Raw genomic sequence first — 27863 nt, 5'->3', positions numbered from 1 at the left:
ATTTACCTCATATATTCCTTAAAATACCAACAACTGTCCAATGTAATGCGTGTAAGCTGTAATTAAGCCATTGAATGTTTTCAGTTAAATACTAAAAAGACAGGGTCTTTTTATCGTCTGTAGTAGTGTAGGCTGTAGGGCGTATGGCACATGAATGTGGCTTTTGATGCGATTGACGCGGGTTCGAATCCGCCTTTTGCTGAACTCGCTCTTCTCCCTTTTCCTATCACAAATCAGATCGGAAAGGCATTTATTTTTAATAAAAATGAAGAAAATATTTGAAAAGTTGAAATAAAGTGCCTAACAAGTGTTTATAATAAAGTATTTATTGGGTTGGCAATAGATTTCCTCCTCTCTGATTAGTTGCTGCCAACTGTCCGTTGCCCTAATTAGTTGCCCTGTGTCTCATCAGGTTGCCCGTTGACGGAAACATTGCCCAGCAACATTGCTCAAAAAGTTGCCACGTGTATCATCACCTTAAGACAGTTCTGGAAGGTAATCACTTTGATGACAGACTTTGGCTCATGTGTTTCAGAATGAACAAAACAACATTTCAGATGCTGTGCAACGAGAATGGTGCGCTGTTAGTCATCCCATTGCACAAAATCACATGACTATTTTTGATGCACATCGAGGAATTTATTCGGTAAATGCATTACCATCATAGTTTATGCCTTCTTATGAGATAGAGATAAAAAAAAAAAAAAAAAAAAAACTTTTTATGCACATTTTTAGTATTTATGCACATCTTGGCGTTTACATCCAGTGTTTTTTATGCAATATCCCAAAATTTGCATACAAATAGAGGGATGGAAACATAGAAACATTAGTTCATGTTAGTCAACTTAGTGCTCTAACTAATGTTAACAAATGAGACCTCATTGTAAAGTGTTTCCCAATTCATAAATTGGAAAATGGCTGCAAAACATCCAAGTGTTTGGAAGTCGAGAGCGTAGTGCACTGCCGGTTCAATTGAGAAGAAGTGGAAGTTAGAATAAACCATTCTAGGCAGTACTTAGAAAAGGTCAAATCTTACAATTCACAGTATCACCAAGGACACTTAAAAACCTCATGAAAATAACTGAAGAAGCTACAAAGTTGAGAACACTACTAGAAAATATTTTACTAGCTGCTAGTCACCATTCACTTTCATTTAATGAAAACAAACAGCCTGGACATTTTGTGAAATGTTAGGTAGCACTTTATTTCGATGGTCCACTTTAGACATTCTACTAACTATAAGCAACTTTGCAACTACATGTCAACTAGCTTTAGTAGACTGTCTGACTTTCTGCCAACACTTTATTTTGATGCTCCCAACAGACATTCTACTGACTATAAGTAACAAGGGTTTTCATTTTTGGGGAAACTATCCCTTAAAATACATTCATAAGTACACTAAAGTGACATCCAAGAGACATGAGTGAAATCCACTCCCACTTAAAAGAACAGTCTCCACAAAATAGATTCTTTTAAAGTTTATATGCAAAGCCACTAAATAGGCTTACTCATACATTACTTGAATCATGGAGAAGGAATGTATCAAACTATTTCATTTTAGGGTGAAATTTCCAACATGGCTGCCAAACTGAGACTATTCACAGCTTGCACTCCACTTCGTTCCATCAGCCCACTTGCCGTTCCTCATAAAAACATCTGTGAAACGCATAGTACTGTTGCTTTTCAAATAACCTGGATCGTCTTTTAGCCATTACTGGCTTTCCATTTTCCCCATTACCAGCTTTCTAGGCCAGTGATCTAACCCTCCTAGGCAAAAATCCGGAATTCATAACCAATTCTTTTAGAATCATTTGAAACCAATCCTAATGAACCATAATATAAATTTCCATACAGAATTACAACACAAAACTAGATCTTTCAGAGCACATACAGTAGTTCTCAACAGGATTATTATGATTATCAACAGGATTATTATGATTATCAATAGGACAAATTGTCCCATAGGAAATTAAAGATTTTTTTTTTTATTATTATTTCATTTAACTCTCCATTAGCAATATGCTATTCAACACAACACAAGAGATTACACAATAACCAATACAGTTCAAAAACACCTGTAGGAATATAGGACCTTCATTTCTTAGGACTAGGGTGCTTTAAAGGGATAGTTCACACAAAAATGAAAATTCTGTCATCATAAAACAGTTGATGGGACCCCATTGAGTTCCGCAGTATTTTTTTCCATGCTAATGGAAGTCAATGGGGCCCATTAACTGCTTAGTTACCTATATTCTTCTAAATATCTTATTTTGTGTTCAGCAGAAGAAAGGTTTGGAAAAGAAGCCTCTTACGCTCACCAAGGCTGCATTTATTTGATCAAAAATACAGTACAAACTGTAATATTGTGAAATATTATTACAATTTAAAATAACTTTTAAATTTTTCGTTTAAAAAAGTTCGTTTTCTATATGAATGTAATTTATTCCTGTGATCAAAGCTGAATTTTCAGCATCATTACTCCAGTCTTCAGTGTCACATGATCCTTCAGAAATCATTCTAATATGCTGATTTGCTGCTCAAGGAACATTTCTGATTATTATCAATGTTGAAAATGTTTTGCTGCTACATATTTTCGTGGAAATCGTGATACAGTTTTTTTTTTTGGATACTTTGATTAATATAAAGTTCAAAAGAACAGCGTTTATCTGAAATAGAAGACTTTTGTAACATTATAAATGTCTTTACTGGTATAAAATTGCTATAAAATTAAGATTTCAATTACGCTTATCGATTCCTGTGTGCGCATTTTAATGTGGTTTTAAACCATTCAAACGCAAGAAGACGTGAAAGAGAACTCAATTCAGTACTCGCGCACTGTTTTCTGTGCTGGGCACATCCAGCTTGCACACAGAAAGCTGCCTCTCATACAGTCCGCATACTGAATTGAGTTCTCTTTCACATCTTCTTGCACTTGAATGGACAAATACACACAAATTATGTCAAAATATCTTAACAGTTGAGAAAGAAAACACATGTGTAAAAAGAAAACTATGCAGTGTAATTTTACATTTGATTTCAGGGTGCGTCCACACTTGTAGTTCGGTTCGAGAAAAAAAACAAAAAAAAAACAAACAAAAAAAACACAACATTTAGTCCTGGTCCGATTAGCGTTCAGATTGGCAATTTTATCACCGAACCAAAAGATACCGAACCTAAAGGCATAGGGATACGTTCACAACCTGATTGGTCGGATTTTATGACGTATTGCCTATTTTGAGACTGAACTTACTGAATATCCAAAACAATGCTGTGTGCTGAGGTAAATGCGCTTGTTGTGTGTGTGTAGCCTAAATATGATGGTATTTTGGCCAGCTGGGAACTTGTGAAGAGCTTATAAAATGTGTAAAAGAGTCAAAACAGCGACAGGAATCCCTCCATCACACACACAAAAGATCTGCTGCGTGGAGACGCGCGTCCGATGCCTGTGATGGGCAAACTCGTGACTATGACGAGAAAAAACGATATGCGTGAGGATTCTGTCCTTTTTAGGTTCTCATCTTCCTGTTTGATCCATGTTGCGTTCATATATCATTCGAACCACACCAGAGTTCGTTTGTTTGGTGCGCACCAGGGTTCGGATGGCACCGTTCACACGTTCAAATGTACCGCACTAACAGAGCAATCACACCAGGGTTTGTTTTAATCAAACCAAACATGACAAGTGTAACACATGTGTTCGGTTGTATTTATTTGTGGTACTGGTGCACAATTGCTTATTTGTTCTTATTGTATTACTGACTGTATATTTGTCTTTAATAATGTTTTAAATTTTAATATTATGTAGTCTAGTTTATAAGTTAAGTTATTCTTTAGGCTGATGATTTTTTTTCATGGTATTCAGCTGCAACAGAATGTTTTGCAAAAAGACATGATATCTAAATGTTTTTTTTTTTTTTTACCATATTGGAATCGAAACTGGAAATCGATAAGAATCGGAATTGATAACAGAATCGCTAAATTTCAAACCCTATTTACTCATTTGGCAGAGTTTTTGTTTCGTGTTTTAACTAAAGTGACATTTATTATAATCAATTTATACATTTTTTTTTGTTTATTCAAACCCGTCAATTCACCCACTATTGTTTTGGACCCAAAACTCATAACTGTGTACATTCGTGTTTGCTTTAAGAATGGCATTAGATCAGTTGTTCAGAGAGTATCATCATTTGCTTACCTGTTCTCTTTGGAGCAGCAGATGTGATGATTCGAGGGGTCATGTTTACAGCTGTAGAGGACGATGACAATGAAGAATGTGACGTTGGATTTCGTCCATCTTTGATCTCAATGCTGAGGAAGGTCTTCATGTTGGACTCGGGTTCACCCCAGGTATCGTGGGTCCCTGAAGATGCTTCTCCCTCAGGAGTCTGCACTTCTTCTGAATCGCTACACGCACGCCTGACATTTTCAGTGCGACCGTGTGAGCCACCCACTGCGTTATGTGATTGGTTGGAGAAATGCTTGGGCTGGGCTAGCATGTTCTCAGTGGCATTCCTCTCTTTCTCTGGGATGGAGGGAGAGCAGGACGGGGTGTCCCGGGACCTCTCTGCAGACACTGTGTTTGTAGAATGAGAAGAACTGTGGCCGCTTCTAGGTACATTCGTAACAGGTTCTGCAAACTTGCGCATCCTGTCACGAACAGAGTTTGCACGAATGAGGGGCTCAGAGTATGAGGCTTTGTTTTTAAAATCTGGAAAGAAATGATTAAAAAAAAAAAAAAAAAAAATTACGTCCCACTATATATTAAGTGTCTTTAACAACTATTTACTAACAAGTAATCATTTCATACAATGCACTTATTGTATACATACATGTTTTTACATTGTACTTTTGAATTTAAAAAAATACCTGCATGTAATTAAGTTCTGTTGACCGTTTCCTTACGCCTTAACCAAACCTTAAAGGGATAGTATCACACCCAAAAATTATCAAATTATCCCATGATTTACTCACCCTCAAGCCATCCTAGGTGTATATGACTATCTTCTTTCAGACAAACACAATCAGAGATATATTCAAAAATATTCTGGCTCTTCCAAGCTTTACAATGGGAGTGAAGGGGGATTTTGAAGCCCCCAAAAAATTCATCCATTCATTATAAAAAATAATCGATACGGCTCCAGAGGGTTAATAAAGGCCTTCTGAAGTGAAGCGATGGGTTTTTGTAAGAAAAATATCCATATTTAAAACTTCATAAATTCAACTAACTCATTTCCAGCAGACGACCGTACGCATACTGTGCAAGTTGACTTGCGCCAAATGAGTTATTTTCATTTATAAAATTTTAAAGCATGGAGGAGCAAGGATATTTTTAAATATAGCTCTGATTGTGTTCGTCTGAAAGAAGATAGTCATATACACCTAGGAAGGCTTGAGGGTGAGTAAATCATGGGATTATTTTCATTTTTGAAACCCTTTAAACCTACCCATACAACCAGTCCTGTGCCTAACCTTACCCATATCCTTCCTCAATAGCAGCACAAGTGGTCACACTTTAGTTTAGGGTCCAATTTGACTATTAACTAACAATTAACTATGAATTTTGCTTCAATAAACTCCTAATTACTGCTTATTAATAGTTAGTAAGGTAGTTGTTAAGTTTAGGTATTGGGTAGGATTAAGGGATGTAGAATATGGTCATTCAGAATAACGTATCTAAATTAAAGATTTTTAATGTTTTTTTAAATCTGAAAAGAATACATTAAAAAAGTATAATAAAATAAGACTGCAAGAAGTTTTGACACCAAAAGCTACAAATTTGATAACAGAGTTCAGATCATTTTGATCTTGGAAGAATTTGATGAGAAATGTTAATTATTAAATCTCTGACATTTGATTGTAGACTTTGATATCTTGGCAAATCTGATCAGAGACTTCCTTGAGATCTCTTCTGAAACTCTAGAAGAGTCACATGTGACAATACTGCTTTTTTTTCCTGGTTGAAGCAAGGAAGTAAGAGAATTAAAGGGCTAGTTCAACCAAAAATGAAAATTCTGTCATCAATTACTCACCTTCCAGCATTCCAAACAATAAGACTTTCGTTCTTCTTTGAGCATAAAAAAAAAAAAAAGATTTATACATATTGAGCAGTTTAATTCAAGTCTTCAGAAAAGACATGATCCCTTAATGTGATGAATTCAGGCTTTTAGTCATATACAAACATTGATCAGCGCACTCAAATATGCTTAACTGCACTTGACAGAATTTTCATTTTAGGTTTCATCAACTATCCCTTTAATCAAAAGTCTTCACTTGCCATCCATTTAATTTCATTGTGCCAAGAATAAACAATTGTGATTCTAAGGATATTAATTCCATCTCATTTGGGATTTTTCATCCCTACGGGTCATGCAGGATGTTTTGGTTTCTTCAGAAGGGGGAGGAGACAGGAAAGACTGATTAAAGTATTATACCGGACTGGGCCCCTAAGCCTGTGAATGTGGTAATGGCCCTATTAGGTCATAAAGAAGAGTAAAGATCTTGGGACACGGCCCGCTAACTGAGAGAGGGTGACATCTCGAAACTTTAAACAAAAGCAGAAGGACATCAGCTTGCTGCTGGGCAACTATACTGCCAGGTATGCAATATATGCAAGTTAGATTTGAATGGAGAAAGTCTAATTATAAATAATAAAGCAATTATTAACTAATTCTAGGACACAGGCTAAATCTATTATTCGAGAACCTTCTGCTGTGGTGTTTTTTTGTGTGGGCGTGCAGAACTGCTCACCTGTATCCTTGCCGTTAGGAAGAGAAGTCAAGAGAGCGTCTCTACCTGATGTAACCTGAGGAAAATTAATTCAAAATCAACCTCTCAGAGCATGACATGAAACATGGGATAAAAGTTTTCTTAAAAAATTTGAAGCGGCAAAAACTGTTTTCAACATTGATAAATTATCAGAAATGTTTCTTGAGCAGCAAATCAGCATATTAGAATGATTTCTGAAGAATCATGTGACTGAAGACTGCAGTAATTATGCTGAAAATTCAGCTTTGATCACAGGAATAAATAAATATATTCAAAAAGAAAATTATTTAAAATTGTAATAACTGGACAGAGGCGGTCCTAGAGGCAAAGTTGCTCAGAATGAGTTCTACCATGTGGTACAAACGTCGTGGGCGTGTGCGAAAAAATTGCGTGATACACGATCCTTTACGCACGTGAAGGCGCCCTCCCCTGATTTCATTAGAAATTCTCACAGGCCTCTAGGGCCGTGAGTCAAACAGGCCCAGCGAGTTTCATTCTGACTGGCCTCCGTTAACCTTGTCTGATAGCTGCTCAAAATTCATTGGCCGATGGCGGACATGTTTTTTAAGATGCGTCAATGTCCTCATAGACAATCATGACACTTCGGACGAAGACACTGCATGCCAATTTTCAAGTCGATCAGACTAACGTTGAAGTAGTTATAGCCATTTTCAAGTTTTTTTCCTGTTATAGCACCACCAAGTGGCCAGTCGCCGCTTCTTTTTTTTCATGCGACCACATAATGAGTTCTTACATAGGTGTGCTGAGTTTGGTGAAAATATCTCATTCCACTCATGAGTTATAGCCATTTTAGTAAAAGTGGCTTCACCCACTTTGAACGTTTTGGCGGCCCTTAGGGACCGTGAATCGAAATTTTAACTTTTTTTGATATCTATTGACAATTAGACTCCAGAGAATCTTGCTGCACTGGTTTGGTTCCGAACAGGTAAAAAACCTAAGACTAATTTGCAAAAGTAGGCATTTAAAAAAAATCCAAAATACCCGAAAATTCCAACGAGCTAATCCGAGGAATATAAGACACTTTAGTCTACACCTAACGGTTTAACAGTTATGAGCCATTTTGTACTTTTGACCTCTGTAGCGCCCCCATCAGGCCGATTGAGGCGAGCCTTGGTGACGTTGTAGACGGTGTGAGTACTACCAGCCCTCAAAGTTTCAAGTCTCTATGACTTACGGTTTGGACTGTCTGATTACTTTTAAGGGAGAACGCTGATCCTTGGAAATTTTAACAATTACAATAGGGTTTCAGTGCTATGTGCTTGAACCCCTAAAAATTGTACCTAACCCAAACCTTTGAAAAGTAGTGTATTTTATTTACACTATATTATTAGGTTTGTAACTGTATGTTGTAGCACATTGCTACAGTATGTGGCTTCTAAAGTGTTCGGTGTGGTTTTAAGCATATTACTTTGTAGAATCTATTTTCTGGTCTCTAGATATCAATCATATCAATGGAAGTATATGAGATGTTTTTTGCTTGTTTTATTATCAGCCAGCCAGAATTGTAATAGCACACTCTTCAAAAAGCAACAGAATTCGAGGGATCATGTCCAATGCACATGAAAGCTAAAAATCCATTAACCCTACATATGAGCAATAGTAACAGTGATGCTTAATGATTCTCTCTTATGAGGAAGGTCTGAGCAAGAGGTGGATGGATTACACTAACTGGACTATACTGTAAAAAATGGTTCTTCGAACTTAAGTTATAAATGGAACAGAATACTGGAGTTTGTTTTATAGGAAAACACTATTTCAGTTTTTCCTCCTTCAAAATTTCACGTTTAATTCAATGCGTTAATTGCCATTTGTTTGTAATTTTTGTGAAATTTACTAGCAATTTCTCAGTGAAAACTGTTTCTACACCAATTTTGGGTTACACTTTATTTTAAGGTGTCCGTGTTACAGTGTAATTATACATTTAAGTACTGAGTAATAATAATTAACTACATGTAATTACGATAGGGTCATTCCGTGTCAAATCAAACAACTTTCGGAAACTTCCCCGGCTCAAATTTTTGATATTGTTAATATTTTTTCTGTAGAAAAACAAACATAAATAGTGATGAAAGCCAAAATATTAAATGTCTTAGATGTATATTTACAGAGTAATCCACTATTTTGTAGAGGGGGTCAAAATGGGCATTTTTACCTGATCTTTGTAGCCAATTTATAGTGGTGTAAAAAGTACAATTTACCAATTTACTCATGGAGCCGCATTAAGATCTCCATACATCTGAGATTGAACCGTCGAGCGCCTTTAAAATGAAGATACCAAAAAGAAAGTTTGTTAAGAACCAGAATCTAAAAGGATATTAAGATACACAGGCAAGCAAACTTGAAGCAAAAAACACAAGAAGTGTTTTTCACCATTTTTTGAACTGTCACTGTTGGCACATAATGAAACAAAAATTGCTAAAGTCAACAGATTTTACTAACAGACCGACCAATCTCTGTGTAAAAATAAAATAATGATGCTGCCATCTTTATAAAGTCATTTTTACACACCTCTAATTTGGCTCCAAATCTCAGGTGAATATTGTCATTTTGACCCCCTCAACAAAATAGTGGATATATATCTGTGACATTTAATATTTTGGCTTTCATCACTATTTGTTTGTCTTTCTACAGAAAAAAAATAATAAAATCAAAAATTTGAGCCGGGGACCTCTGGTTGACTTGACACGGAATGACCCTATAGGATTAGGGTTTGGTTTAATGTAATTATGCATCATTTATAGTTATTCCTATAGTAACTACTGTACATGGAACAAGGACAATGAAGTGTTACCCAATTTTTTTTCAGTGTACAGGAGGACAGAAGGTAAAACAAGACAATCTCAAACAGAGACAAATAGTACCTCCTGGTGGAACTAACAGAGCAAGAGCTCCCATCAGACACCTTTCACTTCTACCCACCTTCTGTCCGGAGATGTCTTCAGGCCTTTTACTACTCATATTCAGTGTGAATTCTTGTGAACTTGTTGTGCTCCTTAAATGAGTCGTCTCCACGCCATTGTCAAGTTTCTTCAGCTCTCGATCCATCTGCGGAGCCTCTGAATTCACACCAGAAAGAGATGCGCCCGCTCTCACTTCCTCCCCAGCTGGTCCTGACAGTGATCTTTGGTCCCTCAGATGATCTTCAGCAGTAGACAGGGATTCATGACTGCGGTCCGAAGCGCTGGAGTTCAGCCTCGTTCTCTGATGAGAGCTGTGGCTGTCACTCGACCCTCCGGAGTCCGAACGCTCCCGGTATGATGGAATGACTTCTGAGGAGGGCGAGCCATGATCACATTGAATCCGCTGGGTCAGAGGGCAAGAGACTTTCTCTCTGACCAAAGGATCTAGTACTAAAACCATGTCAGGGTTCGAGCCTAGAGCAGAAGAGACAGATGCATAGCTGTAAGTACACTATAACAGCTTAGAATAAGTGTGTTTTCACAATTGAGTCTTCTTTAAAATACTAACCTAAGTGCAGCTTAAGTGGACTAAAAAGAGAAAAAGTCAAATCATATGGTTTCCACATAAATATGAAGCAGCACAACTGTTTTCAACATTAATAATAATCAGAAATATTTCTTGAGCATCAAATCATCATATTAGAATGATTTCTGAAGGATCATGTGACACTGAAGACTGGAGTAATGATGCTTTGATCACAGGAATAAATTACATTTTACAATATATTCACTTAAAAAAAAAAACAGTTATTTTAAATTGCCATAATATTTCACAATATTACAGTTTTATTGTGTTTTGGATCAAATAAATGCAGCCTTGGTGAGCAGAAGAACACCATAAAATAAAATCATAAAAATCATACCGACCCCCAACATCTGAACGGTAGAGTATGTATTAAATGAACCACGCCACAGACTTAAAGATTAGTTCATTTTCAAATGAAAATTAGTCCAAGCTTTACTCAGCCTACTCACCCTTTCTTCTTTCTGATGAACACAATCGGAAAATTTTAATAAATATCCTGACGCATCTGAGCTTTATAATGGCAGTGAACAGGATCAACAAGTATGAGCTGAAGAAAGTGTCTCCATCCACATCCATCCATCATAAATGTACTCCACACGGCTCCGGGGGGTTAATAAAGACCTTCTGAAGCGAAGCGTTTGTGTAAAAAAAGTATCCATATTTAACAAGTTATGAAGTAAAATATCTAGCTTCCACCAGACCGCCTTCTGTATTCAACTTACGAAAAAAACGGAACTGGAATTGCGTCAGTTAAGCTTTTTCCGTAAGTTGAATACAGAAGGCGGTCTGGCGGAAGCTAGATATTTTACTTCATAACCGGTTAAATATGGATTTTTTTTACACAAACGCATCGCTTCACTTCAGAAGGCCTTTATTAACCCTCCGGAGCAGTGTGGAGTACATTTACAATGGATAAAGCCATTATAAAGCTCGGATGCATCAGGATATTTATTAATATTTCTCCGATTGTGTTCATCAGAAAGAAGAAAGTCATATACACCTAGGATGGCTTGAGGGTGAGTAAAGCTTGGGCTAATTTTCATTTGAAAGTAAACTAATCCTTTAAAGCAAATAATTTCCCACTGCTAAATAAATGTTATAAATTGAATTTTGCTCTAAAATCATGTTATGCTACAGTAGTCTAGTGTTGTTGAAAAATTAAGTTTTTTAAATTAAAATTGGTATCAGTTTCTCTTGGTTTATTGGTTATCACTTTCTGAATATTATAGACTCAACCAAAAATCTGTAATATTACCTTTTACTCTTTTTTTTTTTTTTTTTTTCCAGTATTTAATAGGGGTGTAACAGTACACAAAAATGACATATACCTCAGTTCTGAAGTCTCTGTTCGGTACGTTTTCGGTACAGCAGTTGAAAAACAAACCTTTTTTTTTTTAAATAAACAGTGGTTTCCTGAACAAACCGTGTCTGTCTTTAAATAAAAGAGTCTGTCAATCTTGCTGCATCTGGCAGGAACATACACTGCAGTTTATAGTGCTGTTGTAATTGTGGGAAGAGATTTGAAGTGCTTACACTTTTGGATGCAAAATATTTTAGACTAAGTTTAGAGTTATTGCTCTCCCATTCTATTTTACGCAAATGCATACAACGTCACTTGTTCACTGAAGTCTGAGAAGTCACACGTAGATTCGCTTGCTGTCAGGATAATCCCTTATGTGAAATGGAATTTGCTTAACATTTCTAACATTTACAGGTAAGTATACAACCTTAAGCTGAAAACAAATATATTAAACGCATCTTGTTAGTTTAAGAAATATTGGACAATCAGCAATTCAACGTTTAATCGGACAATCAGCTAATGCAAACTTCACTGAACACTCATGAGCACTGCATGCATACTGAATGTATGAACACTGAATTTCTTTCAGGAGATTTGCAAGATTTGCATTAGCATGTATGGTGAAATACTATTCATTCCTATGTACTCTCAACATATAAAAGGCAAATATATGCAGCCAGTCACAGACAAAACGAACAGAACGAAGCCAAAGGAATGTCAGATGGTTATTGTAATGAGCTGTGCATGCTGGGTGGAGATAGGACATTTCCTTTCACATTTCCTGAGTATACGCACACTCAGGGCAAAGGCTGTTTGGGGGAACAAGGACAGAGATATCCAGACAGAGAATACAGGAAGTGACATTAGCGTCAAACCCTCAGCCTAGAGCCTGCTATCAGTAAATATTTGACAACTTTACATGTACCAGCTCAAATTTGAAGATATAAACTAAAATGGGCTACTTTATGATAACTGACTTTTTTCATTCATTTTTTTATAGCGTGGCAAAAGCTGTCAAAATACTCATCTGACTGATAATACCTGAGAGATCTGCATTCACGCTTCAGTCCCAGACTCTAGCTGTAATGAGAGAGAGCTAATGCTCTTTTAAGGTAACGGCGTTTCTCAGCAGATCCCTGTAATTTGTAGGAAAGCAGTCTTGCCGACATCCTGATACTTTTCACATCTGGTCAGGAAGTATCGTTCTGTTTCCACCATTCTCAGATCTCTGAAGGAGCAGAGCACAGTCTGTGCTTCTGGGCTGCTTAGTCTACGTCTTGTGCTCCTTAAAATACTCCTTAAAAGGTCTTTACAATAATGTTTTCAAATATTAAAGATTTATGATACATTTTTTTATGGCAATATGCCGCTGAGAAGGTCGAATGTTACATTTAATATTCAAACATTTGAAATACGAAGAGAAAAAGTACTAGATTGCAACTTCAACTATAGTTAAAGATGTATATAAAGTAAAAAACTTGTTAATAGCAGTCAGAAACTCCCTTAAAGGACCTCCTTCAGTAAATTAAGAGTAAGTGAATATAAATGACACATCTTAGATGTGTAACTGTGAGGTCTTGAGGCTCTGGCCTAGTCGAGTGCTTAATTTGATTACCATCTTGTCTGCTTTGTCTACCACAAGAGATGTGGCAGGCAATGAAGTTCAGAGATCCAAACCCCAGACGCATTCTTCTGCTTCAGCACAAAGAAAGGCTCTCCACACTCTCAGACAAATGCTAGGCTATAAAATAGAACATGTCAAACCCAACAAAGTCCCTCAATCATCTCTTTGGATAAACAGATTTGTTTTAGCTGGTATGGAAATCAGGTATTACAGATGCACAAATATTACCTAAAAATGAAATTTACTCTCCAAAAGTGACAAAAAGTACTAGTTCATACAACTATATATTTGTATTAAGTACGAGATGAACTATATATTAATCTTTCATTCACATTTTCATGTAAATTGTATATACTCTAACACAAATGGGATTTGTATGGAAGCCCTAGGCCTGGGCGATAAAACGGTATTGATATTTATCGATAACGATAGAAAAAAACGTTCGATATAACTCTCAATATAGTTTCACTTAAATGCATTGAAATGTAAACAGACATGAAGTTCGGTTGCATGAACAACTCTCAAGCTCCCTGCGTCCCAAACAGACGCGCTATGAATGACAAGCAAACAAGTTGCTGTGGAGTTCAGTTGCGCAATCGCCACATGAAATCAGAACGCACAAACACATGAAAATGAGTGCTGTACCTAAGATTGTGAATATAAAAGTACGTCAGCTCGTCAGTGTGGCAGTTTCATGGTTTCCTTGCATCTTACAGTTGATCTACTTCAAAGTTCGTCTTGAGAGAGCAGTTGTCATGTCGGTATAAACAGCTGCACAGTGTTTTCAATCACACAGTATCTTTATTTCTGTGTTACAAATATTCAAATTATCACAGAAGTACTGAGATAAAAGTTTATAGTTCAGATATAAATAGTAATGTCTATGTTATCGATTAAAAAAAAAAAATAGAAACTTGGTGCTGAAAATGACGCATTTATCGATTACATTGTTTCACCACCAGGTGGCGACAAGTGAGTGGTTAAAAAATTTATTTGAATCTTCATTCAACAGATTCTTTCAAAAACACTGATTCGTCCAGTAATGAAACGAGTATTTATGAGTGAGTCATTGAATCATACACAGATTTTTTTAAAAAAATAATTAATTCAAATTACATGTTATTTCGTTTAGTTGTCATTCAAATCATGATCTCAGTTTCAAACAAACAAAAAAAGTGTTTCTCAATTTATCCAGAATTGTGCAGCTCTAAGTTTCTTTAACACTTATTTATTTAATCTTCATATAAAATATAAGAAAGATTTGGTTACATTTTACTTTTTTATTTTGTTTTGTTTTAAAATTTGTTGTTTGCCTTAATTAAAAATGCATTGGTAAAATTCAAACTTTTTTTTTTTGTACTGGTCTTTTTTTTTATTTTTTAAAGTTATTAATTTTTTCAATAATTATCGATACAGATCAATATGAAATATCATATCGTGATACATTTTTTAGCTGTATTGCCCAGCCCTAGGAAGCCCATTTCTGCCACATAAGAAAAAAAAAAACGTTTTGTCAAATCATAATTATGACATAGGTCATAAAAGTTCTCACTTTTGACATCAATTATGACTTATACAATGACATTATGACATGATTTCGACTGATTAACTTTTTATCTCATAATTATGGCTAAATGTGTCACAATTTTGACTTAGTATCTCAATTTCATAACTGACTCAATTTAGACTTCTCAGTTATGACTTAGTGTGTCTTCATTTTGACTTTCTAATAATTATGAATAGAATTTTGGCTGTCAAAATTTTGACTTTTTATCTCAATTTCAACTTCTCATAATTATGATTTAGTTTGTCATAATTTTGACTTTGTCATAATGACTTAGCAATTTATAATTTCATAATTTTTTGTCTTAACTATGACTCAATTTCGACTTCTCAATTATGACTTAGCGTGTCTTCTAGTATTGTCACGATACTGGAATTTCTAACTTTGATACGACACCTTGAAAAGTATCAATTCTATACCATTTTCGATACCATGGGGGAAAAATGCTGCATATACTGTAATATACATAGTTTTAATATTTCTTTTTTTTTTGTCCATCCATTGAAAGTCTAGGCCAGGGCTCCTCAACTGGTGGCCCGCGGGCCAAATCCGGCCCGCCAATCATCTCCCTCTTTTTTCCCGCAGCACCCCAATCTCCCTCCTCCTTTTTTTCCTGGTGGTTCGGCTAAATTTGGTTAGATACGTGGCCGCAGTGGCGCCTGCAGCTGTATGCCTATATAGGCACTGTTCGTAACATGCACGATCCTCCGACTGACCTGAGAAACGTTTTCCGTGCGAATATTTCAGCAGTTAATTTGTGTGTCCTGTATTTCTGTCGACTGAACCAGCGATACCTATCATTCGTGAATTAGCCAAACGCGCTTGAATAACGATCTGAAACGATTTGGATTCGTTCGGACCGCTCTGTCACTGAATCATCTGTAGTTGTTTCTCGGTCAGTAACAGCAAATACAGAACAAATAGTGCTGTTTTCACAAGTTTACTTTGAACTACGCAGAGCGGCCCAGTGGATAATGGAAGGAAAGCTTAAAGGAGCCGCGTTTATTCCCGGTCACCATTATTAAACAGCGTTGTGACATCTAGTGAGGAGCGTTACAATTCGACACACACCTCTCGTTTACACACTACAAATCACTCGATGATTAAACTAGTTTTAAATCGGATGAAACAGCCTCAACATTCCTAAGAAGACTGATGAGGAAAACAGGAGAAGCGTGCCATGAATGAAGATAGAAGACTTTTAAATCCCAAAATCACCACCCTTACAGACATTTACCATGAATGAACTGTAGTAATTTACCATGGTTTGTGGAAATGTGGAATATTTACATTGAAAACTGTTATAGCCATTTATTTTGCAATATATTTATTAGGTGGGTAGGGAAATATATAATTCATGTCTATCATTTATCATTTGACAGTGGTAGTGAGTAGCCATGTATGGTTTTACCTGTGGTTACCAAGTCTCACTGTGAGAATATTTTCATTTAAGCCTAATACTTAATAAAATAATTTTTTGAAACTACTTGAAGAGCCCTGGTCTAGGCAATCAAATTTCTTCTGAAGAGATCACTATAAAGCTTTTAAGCTTTTTTCATATATAAACATTGATCTATTACCATTAAAATTCCCCTCACAAATTTTTACAATAAGGTCATTTACAAATTGTTGTTCCAAATTGTTGTTTGGTACAACAATACAAATTCAGGTAAGAATTTAGTCTTCAGGTAAGAAACTGAATAAAGAAACAAAGTAATCAAATTTAAAATAACATTGGATAATCCTCACTGTAAAAATTAAATACAGATTAATCAATTAAAGTTAGATAAGTTAATCAGTCAAAAGCAGTAAGTGATTTTCTCTTTTTCTTTTGTTGTTTGATTAACATTAACAACATAGAGAGTGACATTTATTAGGCTGCTGTCACTTTAAGACTTGACGCATGCACAGATCCAAAATACTGTTAGTTACACATTCTTCCTGAACTGTTTACAATAATACTTAACAAGATAGGCATTGTGACATTATTTTTTAGTGTATTTGACCATTAATAAGCTGCAAAAAGAGATAATTTTGGCACTTGTATGTCAGAGGCGGCTTTATTATGTGTGTGCCCTTCGGATGGGAGCGCGAAATCTGCGGGAATGAGTAGAATTATGCACAATCCCGTGCCGAAATTCAGAGCCTGTCACACCAACACTAATTAACCGGAGTGAATGAGATGACTGAATGAGAGGAGGCGCATGCGTGTGTCAACTTGTTGTGGGAGAAGAGAGCGAGAAAGCGCACAGCTGGTATTGGTGTCGATACTGCAGAAAGGAGTATTGGAATCGTTTCAGATACTTCAGTATCGATACATTTCGAAATATCAATATTTTTGACAACACTAGGGGGTTCATTTTGACTTTCTTATAATTATAACTAGAATTTTGGCTGTCATAATTATGTTTGTCTCATTTTCAACTTGTCTCATAATTACGATTTAGTTTTTCATAATTTTGACTTTTTTCTCATTATGACTTACGTCATTATTATGATTGTCTGACTTTGTCATGACTTTCTTAATTTTACCTTAATTGACTTAAATAAATGACTTGTCTTAATTCTGATTTTTTTTTTCATAAATATGACTAATAATTTTGACTTTTTATATCATAATTTCAACTTTTTACCTCATAAACCTCTCCTTCGCCCAGTAATAAATAATTCCCAGAAATGAATACATGTGACTTATTCCTTTAACATTTTAATATTAGGCAGATTATCCTAATTTAACCTTTAAGTTAAAAGCCTGAAGTACCATGGTATTACCAACTGACACCATCACTGTACTACTGTACCAACATAGTACTTCATAGGTCTTCAACTCAAAATGTGTTTAAATCTCTGACCCAAATTTCAAAATACTTGCAAGACAAAAGCATGTCCCCTCCCTCATTCTCCACAATGCTCTTCCCTGTCCTGTCCCAACCCCAAACTTCCTTTGTCTCCATCTGAATAACAAACAGTGGCTTCCCAAAATGTCTAATTTCTGCACTCATTAAGGCCGTCTTTGCTTGGCCCTGCTCTCACCCTGGCCAAAATTACTGGGTTGAGCAGCTGAGTAAGGACCACTAACACCACAAATGTCAGGGTCACAGGAAAGGAGTTTTACTTCAACAGACTGTGTCTAAATATAGGGGTTGACCTGGTGGGGGTGGGGGGGTGAAAATCTGTTTGGCAGACATAAATGAGCTTTACATTTCTGCGGGCGTTGAATGCCTCCATCACCATAGGCTACTTTGGTGTGGAATGTTTCTATACTTTTTTTGCAAGATTGAACTCCATTCTCAGATGATTAAGTGATTGTTTTGTGTGATTTAACTTGCCTTCTCTGTGGTTCTCAATTCTCTCTGATTGGCTGATGAGTGCTTCTGTCTTGATGTTATCCTGCCCGCCCTGCAAGAAACAAACAAACAAATAAATAAACTTAAATTCATTGCCTCTGAAGCCCTATTCAATGACAAAATCATACTGACTATAGATCAAGATAAATGTGGCCAAAACACAAAATTCCAACCAAATCAACCATCAGAACTGCATACAGATTGATTTTGGACTCTACAAAACAAGACAGAACAATGATTGGTTAGTAAACCACCTTTCATGATTAATGAAATTTCTGTCATTAATTACTCACCCTCATGTCGTTCCACACCCGTAAGACCTTTGTTTGTCTTCGGAACACAAAGTAAGATATTTTTGATAAAATCTGATGAGGCCTCCATTGACAGCAAGACAATTAACACTTTCAATGCCCAGAAAGCTACGAATCTTTTGTTTCGAATCAGGGATTCGGAGAGCCAAAGTCACGTGATTTCAGTAAACAAGGCTTCGTTACGTGATAAGTGTTTCGAAATTTCAATGGTTCACCACTGGGGGGCGTGACTTTGGCAGTTTGATATGCGCTCCGAACCACTGAATCAAAACAAAAGATTCGTAAAGCTTCGAAGCTTCATGAAGCAGCGTTTCGAAATCGCCCATCACTAGATATTGTTGAATAAAGTCGTTATTTTGTGTTTTTTGGCGCACAAAAAGTATTCTCATCTCTTCATAACATTAAGGTTGAACCACTGTAGTCACATGAACTGTTTTAAATATGTCTTTAGTAGCTTTCTGGGCATTTGAAAGTGTTAATTATCTTGCTGGTAATGCAGGCCTCACTGAGTCATCGGATTTTATCAAAAATATCTTAATTTGTGTTCTGAAGATGAACGAAGGTCTTACGGGTGTGGAACGACATGAGGGTGAGTAATGACAGAAATTTCATTTTTGGGTGAAATAACCCTTTAATAACGTAATGAAGGGGATATCAGACTCCGATGTTGATTGAGAAAATGAAATGAGGCATTTATATAGCGCTTTACTGTGTACTACTGTACACCCAAAGGGGTCTCTCCTCAACCACCACCAGTGTGCAACATCCACTTGGATGATGTGATGGCAGCCACAGTACAACAGCGCCAGTGTGCCCACCAGTCGAGCACAGAAGACCAATGGCCAAGGTCAAGATTTTCATTAAATAATGCATTACTTTATTTATTTTTTCATTTTAAGCCCGTGACACACCAAGCCGACGTCAAAGAACTAGCGGTGACAAAAGCGGACTGTGTTGTCGCCTCACGTCGGTTGCCTCTCAGCCAAAAAGCTGCGCTTGAACATAGCAAAAGGACTAAAGTTGACTGTCAACTAGCATGAGCGTTCTGTGCCTGCATGTAAAGAAATATCTGTCTGTATTAGCAGGTATTAATAGTCTATATTCATCATTCAAAGAGGGAAACCAAAACTAGGACTGCAGATGTACAAACCGTAAAACGAAGGAGCGCTTGCTTAACATTTTCAATATCAATTATGCTGATCACTTTCTTTATTCCAGTTGGCTGATGTTATTATGAAAATATTTGTGGATTCAAATGTTCAGGTAAAACAATTAGAACAGCCTTCTGTCTGTGCCGTCTTGACTTTACTCGTTTTCTCTTTTATTCTCGTGCACTGACTCGTTCACTAAGCTGAACAGCCAATCAGAGTTCTCTCTCTCACTGGCGGCTCGACGTCGATTCAACATGCTGAGCCGGCCCAAAAAACCCCCACCTAGAGCCAAAAATGCAGAAAAACTAAGCTGACCGACACTCAAAAACGGCCATCCATTGGCTTGGTGTGTGCCAGCCTTTGGGGCAAACTATCCCTTTAAACTTTCACTCTCAGTCAGATCACTCTTGGCTACCATCATCCCAATTAAACAGGATTTTTATTTATGCTGACAGCTTAAGACTAAAAACAAAAGTACCACACCACTGGTTGAGCAAATGCAAGTTCAAACTAAAGCAATGTTTTGATAGTGCCATAGAGCCACACTGTTTACACTTTTCTGAAGAAACGACCTACTAATGACATACTTATATGTCGCCTATACACAACACAGCACATTCATTATTAAATATATTATTACAATTTCATGTAAAATGCCAAATTCCTAAATCACTTGGATGCATCAGGCAGGCAATAATACGAAATATTAATTTTAATAATATTAATAATACGAAATATTAATTTGGGGAATGTGTGATTTTGTGGATTAATATAAAAACTAAATGAAATGTACCAAAACATTTCTTGAACAAAATATGTATTTTGTGATGGGCAGGTCATTTTGTCCATGCAATTAGGTAGCCCTTAAAAGAGATAATTGTGAGAAAAAATAAAATATAAAACTTGCAATTGTGAGGGAAAAAAAGTCAAAAACAAAATTTGCGAGATAAGAATCATAACAGAGAAATAAAGCCAGAATTGTGATGTACACATTTTTTAATCCATAGTGGCAATGGGCTTTCATAGAAATGTCACAAATTATACAAACTTTATAACATCAACATTTGTATCAACATGCAAAATTGCAATGAAAGCTGATAAAGAAATAACATGCTCGCAGATAACTTAAATTTAGGAGAATATAAATAAATACAAAGAATTCTCTCAAACAGGTGAACCAGACTGAACCTTTAAGTTTTTGAGTTTGTATGCAAGTTGTAAAGCAGGCTGAAAGGACTAAGATGTTTAGTGTTAGCTTAACACTGTGGACTTTAAGTCTTCTTGGCTTAACGGCGATTGTCTACCTGCTGTAAACGGATTAACAGTTATATGGTACAATAAACACCAAACCGCAGTTAATCAGCAGCCCAACACAAACAGAAATAATCAGACATTACACGAGGTCATGTGTTTGAGTGTGTTTTTGTTTCTGACCAGTCTTGAAAGCCAGCTTGAGAGAACGATTTAAACCTAACATATGTAAATCGGTGACTAACATGACCATTTTGTTCCACAGTAAACCTGCAAGATTTTACTAGCAAACATCAGCATGTCTGTCTGTAAAAACAGATATACAGCAAACAGACGCAGACACTGCTCAGCAGCACCACACATCCATATTTCTACACTATAATTACAAGATGCTTGCCATGAAAACACATGAGAAATGGCTTTTTCTGAAGTTCAGATCAAGGTTGCTGTTAAAGTGACATTTCACCCAAAAATAAAGATTCTGTGAACTGAAGCGGTCTTAAATTTTAGCCTGTTTCTTACACAAAGCTGTTGCATGGCTTTCAAACACTTTGATTATAGTGTGCGAGATGCATGAACAACTTTTATAGTACTTTTTTATCCTTTAGGAGATTAAAAAGCCCCAGTCCCCGTTTACTTTTATCATGGAAAAAGCTGCTTCCCTCCACAGACGAAAGTCAGTCACATTGTATGTGGTTCTAAGTGACACGAGGGTGAGAAAACTTATGACCGATTTTTATTTTTGAGTGAACGCTGACTTTAATGCACATGTATGTGGTAAAACCTTTAAGACAGGTTTAATCTAGCAATCATTCTGCAGCAGTTTCAGATGAACTCAGATGGTGACCACAGTATAGTATGAGCCAAATGGACTCTCCTGAACTCTCACAAGATCTCTGCTTCACTCCTACTTGCATGAAAAACATTTTTTCCCCAAAATGCCACATAAAGCTTTACATCTTCTAAATTGCCCAAGGTAGCTGAGTGCACAAAGCTCATAAGATCTAGTGTGTGTGAAGCAGTCAGTGTCATTTTCCATGAGCGTCTGGATAAGTCTGGTGAACCACACACACACTTAACTCATGATGAGTGAAATACAGTAGCAGGGCCTGTCATTTTGGCTCCAACACAGACACGCACACACACACACACACACGTTAAAATGAGAGATGAAGAGAGATCATACTCCATATTCACTGAATATTCAACAAAGACTGGAAGCTTTACTGCCAATCTACAGGTCGGTTTCTCTTTGTCTCTCTCAAACAATTCAAGGGAAATTTAATTTGCATTTTTAGATTTATTTAAATATTTTAGCACTAAAATATTTTTGTTTTCTATGTTTATTATGCAGACACTACTGTTCAAATATTTGGGGTCAATACATGTTTTTTTTAACAAGCAAGCATGCATTAAGTTGATCAAAAGTGACAGTAAAGACAATTCTATTTCAAATAAATACATTTTTAAACTTTCTATTAATCAGCGAATGCTAAGAAAAATGTATCACGGTTTCCACAATCATATAAAGCAGCACAACAGTTTTCAACATTAATGATCAATACCCAAATCATCACATTAGAATGACTTCTGAAGGATCATGTGACACTGAAGACTGTAGTAATGATGCTGAAAATTCAGCTTTACATCACAGGAATAAATTACATTTTACAATATTTCACATAGAAAACAGTTATTGTAAATTGTAGTAATATTTCACTATTTTAGTGTGTTTTTGATCAAATAAATGCAGCCTTGGTGAGCAGAAGAGACTCCTTTCAAGAAAATATTTCAATAAAAAAAAAATCTTACCAACCCCAAACTTATGTGTTGTTATATATATATATATATATATATCTCTCAAATGTGGATGTGAATGTGAAAGTTTAATTTTCCAGCAGTAGAACTAATGTAAATGCATTCACATTCGAGCAATGAATACTGTGAATTAATTAAAAATAAACATGTATGCCATTTAATTCATATTAATGAAACAATGAAGCAACAGCACTTATGGCAACAGCACAATATTTATAGTAATATATTATAAAACCCTTTATGAAAGAGTAATTTACCTTCTTCTGGAGTTCCTATATGAAGCTCTCAATCCACACGTGTGTACGGCACATAAAAAGCAGGACTCAGTCACTGAGCTCCGGGTACCACACACACACACACACACACACACACACACACACACACACACACACACACATAATCACACTGGCCACTCCCCCTTCTTCCTGACCACTCCCACTCTCTTCCTCCCCATATCCCACCCTTCCTGGTTAACTCAAGTCTCTTGCCTTTCATTATATTGCAGGTCAACAGACAAACCGCAGCCACGGACCCCTCAGTTTCAAACTTTGCACCTTCATGTGTCATAAAAACAATCTAAAACTTCCAAAATAATCATATAATTATAAATATTGTTTTAGAACAACTTCATATTCAGACCTTCATAAACAGTCTATATCTAATAATAATTCCAAAGTTTAAAAACTATATCAAAGTTGAGTCAAAACATCCTCCACAGCTTCCACACTGGAGTCCCATGATTCCCAAAGCTAATCTTTGAACACAGGAAAAGATGTCAAACTGAGATATAACACAAAACATGAAAGCACATACGCACAGACCTCACGTCACAGAAGGAAAACGTTCAAAAGGCAAGAATTCTGCTGGTAAACACGAGGGAATCACTCAGACAACACAATGGAAAACGCTCACACTGGGACGGGGACAAAAGTAAAATACTGTAAACAAAGCAGATGTAAATATCAGCAATGTACAAGAGGCCATTCTTCTATTCAGGCCTGTTTTTCAACACATTTTATCTGTAATTAGTGGCACAATATAGACTGCATTGTCACTGTTAAATATGAAAGATATGGCCGATAAAAGCAATCAAATCTGCATTTTTACTATGTTATCTTTATTCTATTTCCAGTATGAATCAATGCTACAGTTTTATAATATAGTTATATTAAAACACTAGTTCCTTAGCTATTGTTTATCTACAGAAGACTTAGGGGCCATTCACATGTTGCATCTTTTGCACGCTAAAGTTCATTATTTTAAAGGGTTAGTTCAAAAAAGAATCTCCTACGCTGTTTATGTTGTAAACACAGTGCAGGTTTTGTGTTCATGTCAGAACGCTGGCTCAGTATTGGCCGACGCTGTTCACATGAGCAGCACGACACATGTGCAAGAGCTGGCAAATAATGAGTCACGTTCTTCTGACGTAGAACCTGGAAGCGCTGCATTGTGTTTACTACATCAATAGCGTAGAAGACTGACAGGGAAGAGAAGAAATTGTTGAATAGAGTCGTTATTTTTGTTTTGTCGCTTCATAATGTTAAGGTTAATCCACTGTAGTCACGTTGACTATTTTAACAATGTCTTTAGTACCTTTCTGGAGCTTGAATGTGGAAATTTTGTTGCTTTCTATGGGAGATAAAAAAAACTTCTGATTTCATCAAAAATATCTTAATTTGTGTTCTGAAGATAGAGATAGATAGAGAGCAACGCCGTCATGACGGTCATGTGTTGTGACGCACTCGTTTTTTACAAGTGAGTCTACTCCGCAGCGAGATGAAAAAAATATCAACTTTTCAAGTGAAACGCCTCAAGTGCACCACAGGTCATGTGACAAGAACTAACCAATCAACCTCACCCTCTCCGTAACAACATTGAAAGCTCAGCCAAGGCGGAGGAACAGCTGATCATAGCTGTACAGGGCATTTTTTTTCTCTTCTCCATAAATAAATCTAGTAGCAAAGCTACTGCAAGGGATTTTTGGTGCTGGAAATCCAGTTATCCTTTGCTGAAACTTCCTCATCATGGAGATTGCAGCTCATGGTTGCTTGGTTGAAAGTGCTGATTACAGCAAAAAGAAATTACAACTGGATTGAATTAGCTAGTTTGAATTATTCTGATGCACAGATGCCTGTTTTGGCACACTGAGAAACATCAGACAATATTTGCACCTACACTAAAAACTTAGCATTGGTAAGAAAATGTTTTTAAATGTTTTTAATGTTTTTAAATGTTTTTAAGCCGCTTCTGCTCACCAAGGCTGCACTTATTTGATCAAAAACACAGTAAAAACAGTAATATTGTGAAATATTATTACAATTTAAAATAGCTGTTTTCTATGTGTATATATATAGTAAAATGTAATTTATTCCTGTGATGTCAAAGCTGAATTTTCAGCATCATTACTCCAGTCTTCAGTGTCACATGATCCTTTAGAAATCATTGTAAAACGCTGATTTGCTGCTCGGTCATTATCAATCATTATTGGTGTTCAATTAATAGTAATGGTTCTTATTATCAATGTTGAAAACAGTTGTGTTGTTTCATATTTGTGTGGAAAACATGATGCTCTTTTACAGTATTATTTGATGAATAGAAAGTTCAAAAGAACAGCAATTATTTAAAATATAAATATTTTGTGACATTTTAAAAGTCTTTGTCACTTTTGTTCAATTCAATACATCCTTGTTGAATTAAAACTTTAAAAAAAAAAAATCTTACTGACCCCAAGCTTTTGAACATGTGTTTATGTGTTTATCTTGAACTATTGTTAACATCTTGTCTACCCTACCAAAGCTTTCAAGCTTTGTTCGTTCTAAGCTCATGGCCAAAGAAGTAAAGCAAAAGTAGTTTTCATTTAAAAACTGTGAGAACAACAGATGCAAAAATAACAGGGCCTTGTCCAACAAGAACATTGGATTAAAGGCTAATTTTGTTCTAAGTAATAGAATCTTGCAAACAGCATCTTATGTGTGCTTTGTGTGTTGCCATTGTACTGAGCATCAACTGCAAGAAGATGGGCAGGAAGTTTTGCATTAAATTTCAAATGCTGATGGCAAACTCATTGTTACATATCCTCTGTGACATATAAATAACCTGTGCCATATTGCCTTATGAGGCTTTTTTCCTCATTGAAAAGCTGCTTGTGAAGATATAAGAAGATATGATATTCAATAAGTGATAATATGTTCACACTGGATCTCCTTATACAGTTGCCCAAGGTTACCTGTTACATGTACTAGGCATTCTACGAGTTGGATGTGGGTAATATTACTAACAGTTATAAACTGATATACAGGTAAGGGTGCTAATGTTTACTCAAAACTCACTGAGATAATGCCTGAGAAACAGCAGTGGAAAGAGAGGAGTAACTTGAGGATTAAGAAATAAAATAAACAAATTTGACAAGGAGGCGTGGAGAGGACAAGGGCAGATTAAGGTGAAAGAAGCAGCACATTTTTAACATTCTCCACATTTTAGTCAGCAGAGAGATCTGTGTTCTTAACACATTAAAGTCAATAAGGAACAAAGGTGTGTGTGTGTGTGTGTGTGTGTGTGTGTGTCATATGGGAAATTGGAATGAAAAGAAAGTGAAAGCAAAAAAAGAGAGAGGACAGAAGGTTGCTTACATATTCAGTACACCTATTTGCATAATTCAGAAAACGCTATATTTTCAACAGTTTTTCTATAAATTCATACATTTTAGGTATTATATTTTGGTGTAAATAGGGGACTAACAACAAAATTGCATTTAACTACAAGAATTATCTTCATTAACTATTTAAATCAACTAATGTTTCTAGAGCCAATGTCATATGCTCTTACCAAAACTGTGAGTTTCAACACACTACTAACTAACTCAACCAGGCCCAGCCCCTTTATTTTGCGTATACCTTGCATGGAATTTTTTTTTAAAGGGGTCATGAACTGTGTTGTTTTGTTGTTTTATGTTCCCTGGGGTGCACTTATAAAGTTAGTAGGATTTTTACATCAAAAATAATTCATAATTCGAATGCTTTTATTATAACTAACAGTGTAAACGCAATGTAACTAAGAGATTCGTTGAATAAAACGGGAGTTTTGGCGTGAGTCCAGAGCTCAGTCAGTGATAAACTCGCACTGTTTGATTGACAGCTCCAGCGATTGTAAAGGGAGCGTTCTTTGATCGCTTTCAATATATAATTTAATCACCGTTTAAATAACAGATCATTTTCATCCTTCTAAGAGAAACTATGTGAAGTTGAGTGTTTAGTCACTGGTTTGATTTACTGACTCATAGACAAAGAACATCTGACTGTACATGAATCATTAATATCAGATCAGGCAGTAGAATGAACACAGTTACTAACATGTCGTTGCATTAAAAGTCTGTTTGCAAAGCCTGCGCCGAAATGCGACTGGTTTACCAAAGAATCCACAGTGAAATGTACCGAATACAATAAATAAAGCTCAACTGAGACATTCACATTGTTGAAAATAAATAACCATATTCCTAGCATTAGGATCCTTTGAAAGGTAATGTTATTTTAGTCCTGTATCGCTCTTCTCTCCTCCTCATTTCACTAACACACCAGTGGGTGGGGCTAACATTGCAATGATAAAGTAGGCGTTGATTTCTTCTGCGGAGGCGGTGTTTCACCTATCTATGACAGGCACATTCCAGGATCAGTCATTCGCTGTGTCTGGTGTCAATAAAAGCTTTTATTGGACTAACAAGGAGTTTTCGGTTCTGAAACTTACAGGATATTCTTATAGTACGACGACCTCTTATATATCAAAGGCTCAAAGAAAAGTTCATTTCTCAATTCATGACCCCTTTAAATTATTTTAAATTCTTGGAAGAAAACTCAAAACTACAATGGAGGCGTTTCAGGGAGTTCAGAAACAGTGCAACTGATATAGAGAATAAATCCAGCTGGAAATCTGCAGACCTTTTTCATTCTCAAACAGCAACATTACACACATATAAAAAAGCTTAACAGGTCCTCTTTAAACAAACTTATAATAAAGGTGCATTCATCTGAACTTGAGATGTCAAAGAAGTGTTGCACTACCTGACCATCAATCAAAATTGCAGTGATATGCCATTATATTCATTACATACTTTTCCATATATACACGATTTTTTGTGATTACATGTGCAAAATTATTAGAAAAACAATATAAAACCTAACCCTGACCCTAATTCCCACTTTAATTGAATTCCTGAACTTTTGAAAAGGCCA

General features: G+C 36.1%; 1 protein-coding gene across 4 annotated transcripts in view; it reads right to left on the bottom strand.

Annotated features, from left to right (window-relative positions):
* Positions 1 to 27863, bottom strand: part of smtnb (smoothelin b) — an 83422-nt gene that overhangs the window by 36514 nt on the left and 19045 nt on the right. For 3 of the 4 annotated variants that reach the window (XM_051895018.1, XM_051895017.1, XM_051895019.1), the window contains exons 6-9: positions 18090 to 18159; positions 9706 to 10160; positions 6748 to 6802; positions 4196 to 4708 (exon numbers count right to left, since the gene is read on the bottom strand). In XM_051895018.1, coding sequence (XP_051750978.1) covers positions 4196 to 4708; positions 6748 to 6802; positions 9706 to 10160; positions 18090 to 18159 — 1093 coding nt within the window. Of the gene's footprint in view, positions 1 to 4195; positions 4709 to 6747; positions 6803 to 9705; positions 10161 to 18089; positions 18160 to 22895; positions 22988 to 27863 lie in introns of those variants that run through there. The other variant, XM_051895020.1, reaches the window with a different exon arrangement.

This window comes from Ctenopharyngodon idella, chromosome 5 (assembly GCF_019924925.1).
Source record: "Ctenopharyngodon idella isolate HZGC_01 chromosome 5, HZGC01, whole genome shotgun sequence".
Lineage (NCBI taxonomy): Eukaryota > Metazoa > Chordata > Actinopteri > Cypriniformes > Xenocyprididae > Ctenopharyngodon > Ctenopharyngodon idella.
This window is presented reverse-complemented; position numbering and strand designations above follow the sequence as displayed.